We start from the raw sequence: 9,021 nt of genomic DNA, 5'->3' as shown, positions 1-9,021 counted from the left end.
ATCTCATTCAAACCTGGTCCAGGAACATTGATTTTGGACAGGTTTCCAGACCAGTTTTGTGCAAAGGTTTGTATACCCTTAGGACATCAAATCTCAAACCTCAAAATACATGCTGCTACTCTGAAGTGTTTGATCAATCTTACATGGAGGAAGCCATTGCATCATTGCACTAGTTGCTGTTTTCCTTTTTTTTTTTTTTTTAAACTTGTATTGGTATTCCATCTTTCATGCACCACTCTGATGTACGAGCGAATGACCATCTACATGTTCAGATATTGACAGCTTGGTACCCTGATACAGACTACATACAAAAATGGATATGTTTAGCTGGGACACAGTAATTTGACTCTTGAGATTTTTGTGATATATGTTTATTGATTGTAGGGTTTCAAATTCTATGACAGAATGGCATCATGGATCAGTTTATGCTAGCATGTGCAAAAATGTCCCCTTTCAGTCTGAGATTCTGAATGACATCAGTGTTTACCTTGACCTTTCTATTTTTGATACAACGGGGCATTAGACATAATGTACTTTGAATATGTTGTTATGTTGTGTTATAAATTGAGATGTGACTAAAGTGTACTATAATCTTTTTTCCCGAAATTCCACAAAAAAATCTAAGCTTTTCACTGATATATTGACTGATGTAGTGTGGCATTTACTCTTTTTGACTTGGCCTTAAAGTAATTAATAATTTCTCATATCTTTGCATTTGAATATTTCCTTGTATATTTAATGCATTGCCTATCTGAAATTTGGGTTTTAAGGTTTTTCCATTCTGTGCTGTGTAGAGAGTATTAGTTGTGAGGATCCACGCAGGTTCCAAAGTTGGTGTTGACGATGGAGCCTCCGATGGACCAGTCACCTTCACATTTAAGTCCGTCCTCACAAGTGCAATAGTAATATGTACCATACAGGCTCTATGTTGTAGAGAAAACAATTAATTAAGTATCAAAACTTCTGTGTAACTTCTGCAATATCCAACTTATAGTAAACTGCACACTAACAGACCACTATAATAAAAAAAGACAGATACAGTAACTAGACAGTCAATCATTTTTAGGAATCTTAAGAAGAGTAACACAATATGTGCTTTTCTTTTCTCTAATGTGAGGATAGTCAGCTGCAAATAGTCAGCTAATATAAAGTTATGGAAAAGGCCAGCAGGCCCTCCTTCATCATCGTCAAACTTCAGGTCATGCTATGCATCGACTGGAACACCTGAACCTTCTCAAACCCAGCTGTAGGCTCTACATACATGTGCTTTTACAAAGTGCTTCCATCATTGTCACTGTGAGGGCAGTGAACAGGAGAAACACTCTGCATTAAAACCCCAGTTAAGCATTTATGCAAGAATGCAACTGTTTACTGATAGATAGAATGGAAAATGTGCAGCAAATATGATAAGTGATATAGTAAGGTTTCATGTTTTGGCAGGACCAAATTCTGAACTGCTTTTTTCAATCAGTCCTAATTAGTCAAGGATATCTTACATTTAATAAAATTAATGAAAGCATTTAAAAGGACTAAATGTTTACATTTTCTGTGCAATTACTTTTCCCTCATTTGTTAAACTGACAAAATTAAATTAACAATTAAATGTCAATTAAGGTTTAATAAACTATTTGTAGAGCAGGTGGGTACTGCAAGAGTCCATCTTCGTTGAGCCGACGGCATTACCCATGGAGGAAGTGTTTTGTCCTTTGCTTTTACAGCATTGTTAGAGTTTTATGCTTAACTCTCCTTTCTTTGTGTCAATAGGCAAGTACAAGTTCAGCAACAGTGCGAAAATTCAATGGTTGTTTGTTTGTTTTTTCCCCCTTTGAAAATGCGGCTATTAAAAATTCAGTTATTTTAAATACGTGAAGAAATTGATCATGTACTTTAAGTTGACCTGAAATGAACACTTACCATCCACTTTATTAAGAACACCTGTACATTCATGCAGTAATCTAATCAGCCATTCATGTGGCAGCAGTGCAACACAAAAAATCAAGAGACAGATTCCTGTTCTGGCTGAGACTATCATGGGCACAGACTCACAGAAACTGGACAGTTAAAGATTAGGGTTTTTTTTCCAGTCTTGAACTGCCCAGTTTGGGTGAGTCTGTGCACATGATAGCCTCAGATTCTTGTTCTTGTCTGACAGGGGTGGAACCTGATATGGTCTTCTGATGTTGTAGCTCATCCACCTCAAGGTGTACGTGTTGTGCGTTCTGAGATGTTGTACCATGGTTGTAGAGTAATTATTTGAGTTACTATAGACTTCCTGTCAGCTGAAACCAGTCTGGTCATTCTCCTCTGATCTCTCATCAGCAACGTGTTTCATCCTACAGACCCTCTGCTCACATGATGTTTTTGTTTTTCGTACCATTCTGTGTAAACTGTGGTGTGAAAATCCCAGGAGATCAGTAGTTTATGAAATACTCAAATCAGACCATCTGGCACCAACAACTATGCCACAGTTAAAGTCACAGAGATCACACTTTTTCCCATTCTTATGTTTGATATGAACTTGAAGTTATTGACCTGTATCTGCTTGATTTTATGCATTGCACTGCTGCCACATAACTGAATAAATGAGCAGGTGTACAGGTATTCCAATTAAAGTGGATGGTGAGTGTAGGCAGTAATTATGCTGCTTAAGTTGTTTTAAAAATGTCTCCGGCATGGCCTTTACCTTTTTAGAGCATGCTTCGTTCTCTGCAGCACGTGGGGCACAGCGAGCCAGGTCAAGAGCAGATCTACGATGGCAACAGGAGCTCTTACACTGCAGACTGATGGCACACAGCTCGCCGTTATTCTACAGCGCAGACATTTCAACAAGAAATGTTAATTGGCAAACAGATACATACATTCATTGTAAAATGCAAGATCAGTCATCCTAGACCCCAAGGAAGGAAGGAAATATGGACAGTTTATATTTTAGCGTTCCGTGGCACATCCAAACAAAAACATGTACTCTGGCAATTTTAATAATTCAGTTCAGCTGCTTGCGCTCAGGTTTCAGTGCTCTTACCAGGTTGATGATAATGCCCCTTTCATCAAAAGTTTCAGGAGTAGTGGCCATAGCCATGGCCATCAGGCATATTGCAAACACTACCACAGCCCTCATCGTGTTGTGTCTAGATCCACAGAAGCTTACACAGATTCTGCATTTTTTCCTATATATCAGACCTCCCATCCTGCACCATGCCAGTGTTAATAAAGGTCATCTTTCTCAAATAAAGCTAAAGTACATCTGTGACCAAGCTCTTGGTTCTAGACAACTGTACAAACACAGATATTTTCCCATTAGTCCATGTTAACGACAGAAGGTTTATTCCCAGAAAACTCTGTAATGAGTAGTGTATTATGTTGGCGATATTTCACAAGAATCAAACATGAGTACAGCTTTAAAAAATTACCATCAAACATCACTGTGAAAGACCGTAGAAAGCAATTTCACCAATTCAAGTAGTTTCCTACAAAAAAAAAGCACGTAAACTAAATTTGAAACCAAAACCAAATTTTGAAAAATTCGCAAAATCAAGCATTTTTGGCCACAACAATCACAACAAAAACTCAGTGAAATCCTGTATGAACTGGTTAAAGGGTTAGGTTCCGGATCTATCACGACCCTGACCAGGATAAAGCGGCTACTTAAAATTAAGGAATTCAAATTATAAACGTGTTGAGTATTGGTTTATGTTGTAAAAGAGTATTTATATGAATTTTACTAACAATGTATTAGTGTTCAGAAATTTTGACCTTGTAAAGTAAGCCTGATGAGATTAAAAGCAAAACACACCACACACCTAGGACACCTAACAGCAAAACAAATCAAGCACTTGGGGCATCTAATAGCAAAACATACCAAAGACCTAGGGTTTGGTAAAGCCTTCATTAAGAGAGAGAGAGAGAGAGAGAGAGAGAGAGAGAGAGAGAGAGAGAGAGAGAGAGAGAGAGAGAGAGAGAGAGAGGCACTGAATACTTTATTCTTTTTTCCAAGCACTGTTTGTTTTTCAGCCGTGTTTGAGCAAAAATAAAAATAGCTCACTCAACACTGAAATCTCTGATAAACCCTCACTTGATATCTCTGGTATCCCACCACTCTCTGAAAAAGAAGAGGTTTTCATTGATCACACACATAAACACACACACAAACCTTTATTTCTACACAGCTGCATCTGCTGGTTCACGGTCCACACTTGCTTTGAATGAATTCAGATCTATTTATGTGCAGTGTTTCCTCCAGGTATGATGCAGAGATGGTGGAGAATGTTTGTGCTCGGGTTGGGGAGGTTTAGAAGGTGTTTGTGTTAGATCTAATATGGCTTTTATACACAACTTAAAGTTACTAGCTAGCAACTCGTACCATCAAACACCATTTATTTCAAGTATGTATAAAAAAATGTTCAAGTATGTATAAAATTACGCTGGATTGTGAAGGTATTGAATTAATTATTAGTCTGGATTTACAGAAACATTTCAAACCGTGTAAATGTTCAGTTATGGTACTACTATCTATCACAGACACCAACATATCTCCGATCTTCTCAAAGTCACACACACAAAGCAGAGTACTTGCAAAATACAAAATATAGAAACTGACGTTAAAACCAGTTTCAAACAAAGCACCCAACGCTGACTCAGTCCTCTTTATGACATTCAGGAAGTAGCTGTACACTTACACCAAGGCTTGTTCTGTATCTGATTACTCTGGTCAACAGTTTAATCACCTTATTCTGCTCATATTACCATTTAAAATTTATACCCCATGACAGCTCTGTTGGCTAGGACACAAAAGAACAAGTGTTGATGTCACATCGGTCACTTTTTGAAGATACCGCTCTGTACCGGTGAACTTTACCAATTACAGAGAATGCATAGGTCTCCTAAGAGTGCAACAGTAGGCATTAAGAAAGTAAACGACAAAAGAATCAACCTGGTATCTGTGGTAGTGGGTTTTCGAAGAGTAGCTTTGGCAAGATAAGGGTTTTGCTGAAGTTTTGTTAGCTAGTTACAGGTTTTCTGGTGTTCACATTTTATTGGACAAGTCTAAATCATTATCAGCATGGAGAAAATGCTTCCTGCCACAGAGGCGGTCAAAATCTACCAGACAAACTATGTGAGAAATGCCAGAGCTATTGGTGTCTTGTGGGCAATTTTCACCATCTGCTTTGCCATCATCACAGTGGTGGTGTTCATTCAGCCCTACTGGATCGGTGACAGTGTCAACACTCCACAGTCTGGCTACTTCGGGCTCTTCTACTACTGCATAGGCAACCCCATCACCTCAGAACTTGTCTGCAAGGGCAGTGTGCTCGACTTTAACTCCATTCCGTCCGGGGCATTTAAGACTGCCATGTTCTTCGTGGGAACCTCAATGCTGCTTAATGTGGCCACCATGGTCTCATTCTGTCTTTTCTTCTTCTGCAGTGCAGCGAGTGTGTATAAGATTTGTGCATGGGTGCAGACCTCTTCAGGTAAAACTTAATAGTGTGATTCAAAGTTGAAGTTTGGTTCTCTTGTTTGAAAGTTAAATGCAGTAACTTGTGATTTCTCCAATAAAGCAGGCTCATTTTTATTTTTTAAGCTAATAGTGAATACTAAGCATTCCTGGTTTGTGAACAATCTTAAAGGAATCAGTTCTAAATAGTTGAATTTCTCTCAAAGTAGTGTCACATTTTTGCATCCAGATCACTAACGTCAAAGTGACAGTTTTTGTCAAACTGCATTGATCATAAAGTGTAAATATTAAATGCTGCCCAGTGCACTTAACAAAAAGTGATAAGCCAATCTCTACAGTGTTTGCATCCATAATAACCTTGCAAAACATAACAGTTTTGCTGTTATAGAAGACAGCATATAAACATCTTACCAATTAGACTCAAGAATTCAACCGCACTGTTGTATGAAATAGTATCTGGCTATTCTAATCCTGCCATATAGCCATGTTGAGCTGCTACAATCTACATGGAGGAATATTTCACCACAATGCATACAGTGAATGTATACAGAATGTACATTAAGACACGGTGTAAACGGGCCCTTGTTGGCTTAGCGTAGTATGAGTGTTCAACAGCAGTACAGGAAATTTTCTTAGTTAATCTATCCAGTGGTGTTTATTTTAAAAAATAATAAGTGAACTTTTATGACCCCCACCAAACACCCTCTACATACCCTCTTCTCCATCTACTGGCAAATCACAATTCCATTACCACACTATCCCTACACAGTTTTATTCCTATTTTACAATATTTTGTCTATAAAAGTCATCCTTCTTATGTTTAAAAGTTATCACAGGATGTTGAACTTCATTTTATTTAAAAAAAAAAAAAAAAACACACACATTAAACTAGCTATCTAGGGTGGTTTCAGGTACTGAAACCACTGTCAAAGTAAGAGAACGAGATAGTAGTCTGAAAAGAGTATAAACGCAGCACCTGTGTTGTCCAATATCATTAGAGTTCACCCTAAAATAGTTTTACCCCTTTATTGCCACCTTGCCTCTATACAAATTGTGACATATGTAACTTTTTTTTCCTTCGGCATACAAAGGTCAGTATACAATTAAGCCATTTGTGGATGTTTTAAAAAAAAAAAAAATAAAAAAAAATAAAAAATAAAAAAAAAAAAATTTGATGTTTGCTCATGCCACTCCATACATGTAGCACTGTATGAGGACAGACAGAACCTACTAGAGATAGAAACTACCTCCACAAGCAGCTTTTAAAACCCCTTTGATCATCTTTTCATGTGGAGAGTCAGTGTTTGCATTTGAGAGAATGTGAATCTCTCTCACACTCACACACACAGCTTCAGAAGTATTTTATTTTCTGATCTTTTTATGTTCTCATTGGAGGCCAAGCAGTAAGGGTGAAACTTTGTGGCAGCTCTTCCATAGGAGCAGGTGTAGGAAAACCCCATTTTGATCAGCCATTCAACAAATATTAGTCCGCATAAAGTCAGACCAGCCATTCAACAGTATCAGTCCTCATAAAGTCTATACATTTTAAATTCCACTAAAATACTAATGACCTGTTTTAAGTCTCCAGCTTGTCACTTGAGATATAAACTGTTCTTCTGTTGATTTAATCACATTTCTAGGAATAGCTAAGGCTAGTAGACATCCATATAGCCATTTATTTTTCTTCCCATGCTCCGTGAATATTTACAGTGGAGGAAGAGGACAGGACATGGTTAGTGACAGGGTTGCCAGATTGGATTAAATACTCTGTATTCCTCAATATCTTGTTGTGTAAGTGCAGACAGTGCATCTAGGATGTACAGACATATTACAAATACCGGGAAAGGGAAAGGGGGATTATGGAATATCATTATCTCAGAAATGTGTGAAAAACTTGTTTGGACTCCAAGGCTGAGAAAAAGAAGAAATTCTCCATTTTCCAAGGTCCAAATGTTTGGGCTTGTTTCAGGTATTTTGTGTGGTTTTTTGAGGTGTAGATGAGCTGGAAATTTTGCTGAAACAGGTCAACCCTGGTTAATAATATTAGTTCAAATACTACTTGCCACTGGAGGCAAGTCTAAACCCACTCATAATAAGCTGCTAAACTGGATGCTGAATGATTGCATGCTATTGACTCAACTGCCTAATACAGGGTTACTCTAAAAAGAATAATAATAATAATAATAATAATAATAATAATAATAATAACAACTCTATAGGCTAAGATATAGCATAAGTTAAGTCAGAGATCCTGAGATGCCTAGGGCCCCAAGCAATAGCAGTGTTTGCTTCCTAACTTCATTTCCAACTCTACCAAAACAGAACAATCCTCAACTAAGTATTCATTTAAGTAAGCTCCAGGGCCCCAGGTTCAATCTTAATCTCGGGTGACCATCGTTGTGGAATTTGTGTGCGTGTTCCCTCCAGTGTCCACATGGGTTTCCTTCAGGTCCTCTGGTTTCCTCCACCTACCACAAACATGCCAATAAGTGGATTGGCTAAGATAAATTTCCCCTAGACGTGAATGCATGCATGCTTGGTGCCCTGCAATGGACTGGCGTTCCATTCCAGGGTGTTACTGCCTCATGCCCAGTGTTCCCAGGATGGGTTCTGGATCCACTGTGAATAAAAGCTCAGTGTTCTATTCCTACCAACAGATGAAATGTGTACTGGCCAAGATACCATTAAAAATAACCAAGGAATTCACAAAAAATAATGTTTCCATACTTGGTGAATGCATGTTTTGCTCAATGTGTTCTCCATCCTGTAGCTGTGCTGTTGGTGATGGGCTGTATGATTTACCCTGATGGATGGGACTCTCCTGAGGTAAAGCGGATGTGTGGCGAGCGGACGAGCAAGTACGCACTGGGGAACTGCACAGTGCGCTGGGCCTACATTTTGGCGCTCATCTGCATCCTGGATGCACTCATGCTCGCACTTGTGGCCTTCACACTGGGAAACCGACAGGACAAACTGCTGCCTGATGAATTTGAACTGGAGACAGGAGGTAAGAACAATTATTTCGAAAAACTACTGGTGAGCTTGGACACTTGATTTAAAGTGTCTCTCACTGCTAAATTCAGCCTAGACTATAAAATTCATAAAGCTAGAGGTTTCCAGTTTAAGTGTTTGGATTATATAATAAGCACTGCTTAAATTCAGTATTTAAATGCAATAATTTGATGAAGCTAGGTATAATAGTTCAAAGAAACGTCACAATATATATAAAACCTATAGATCAGTTTAGTTTTATAGTTTTGGCTTCAAATAAATAATGACAACATAATGCTTTGTCACTACAGGAAAAAGCTGAATTCAGAAGCTGTTCTGACAACTGCAAAGAATCACAATAGGCATCCTAAAGCCACCGAGTATATAACCACTGAGGCAGACTGGTGAATACTAAAACTGGTAAAAATCCAAATAAAGACATTACAAGCTTTAATTTTATTCAGTCTTTGAGACACTTTGCAGTATATGTGGGTTTCACCAATTTTAAATAAATTTTGCCATTAGGACAAACACTGTAGACTACACAAAACTGAACCTACTTACAAATAAAGAAA

At 38.1% G+C, this 9,021-nt stretch overlaps 2 protein-coding genes across 2 annotated transcripts; one reads left to right on the top strand and one right to left on the bottom strand.

Annotated features, from left to right (window-relative positions):
• Positions 1-355: 355 nt before the first annotated feature.
• LOC108265761 (colipase) lies at positions 356-3,209 on the bottom strand. Its single transcript, XM_017468427.2, has 3 exons — positions 3,023-3,209; positions 2,684-2,806; positions 356-923 (listed from the first exon to the last, which is right to left on the bottom strand). The coding sequence occupies exons 1-3, from the start codon at positions 3,185-3,187 to the stop codon at positions 801-803; spliced, it is 411 nt and encodes a 136-aa protein (XP_017323916.1). The 5' UTR covers positions 3,188-3,209; the 3' UTR covers positions 356-800.
• Positions 3,210-4,807: 1,598 nt separating this feature from the next.
• Positions 4,808-8,983, top strand: lhfpl5b (LHFPL tetraspan subfamily member 5b). The gene is made up of 3 exons (XM_017468426.3): positions 4,808-5,471; positions 8,226-8,462; positions 8,758-8,983. Exons 1-3 carry the CDS (start codon positions 5,060-5,062, stop codon positions 8,766-8,768), a joined length of 660 nt encoding a protein of 219 aa, XP_017323915.1. The 5' UTR covers positions 4,808-5,059; the 3' UTR covers positions 8,769-8,983.
• The last annotated feature ends 38 nt before the right edge of the window (positions 8,984-9,021 follow it).

The sequence above is a fragment of the Ictalurus punctatus genome, chromosome 5 (genome assembly GCF_001660625.3).
Source record: "Ictalurus punctatus breed USDA103 chromosome 5, Coco_2.0, whole genome shotgun sequence".
Classification (NCBI taxonomy): domain Eukaryota; kingdom Metazoa; phylum Chordata; class Actinopteri; order Siluriformes; family Ictaluridae; genus Ictalurus; species Ictalurus punctatus.
Note: the sequence above shows the minus strand (reverse complement) of the source record. Positions and strands in the feature narration are given on the sequence as shown.

What these genes read in the sequence shown, in the direction of transcription:
- lhfpl5b (XM_017468426.3), top strand. Translation starts at nt 5,060, where the DNA reads ATGGAGAAAATGCTTCCTGCCACAGAGGCGGTCAAAATCTACCAGACA. An exon ending in ATGGGTGCAGACCTCTTCAG is followed by an intron (nt 5,472 to 8,225) that starts GTAAAACTTAAT and finishes TCCATCCTGTAG; the next exon opens with CTGTGCTGTTGGTGATGGGC.
- LOC108265761 (XM_017468427.2), bottom strand. Translation starts at nt 3,187, where the DNA reads ATGGGAGGTCTGATATATAGGAAAAAATGCAGAATCTGTGTAAGCTTC. An exon ending in GGGGCATTATCATCAACCTG is followed by an intron (nt 2,807 to 3,022) that starts GTAAGAGCACTG and finishes TCTGCGCTGTAG; the next exon opens with AATAACGGCGAGCTGTGTGC. An exon ending in ACGAAGCATGCTCTAAAAAG is followed by an intron (nt 924 to 2,683) that starts GTAAAGGCCATG and finishes TCTACAACATAG; the next exon opens with AGCCTGTATGGTACATATTA.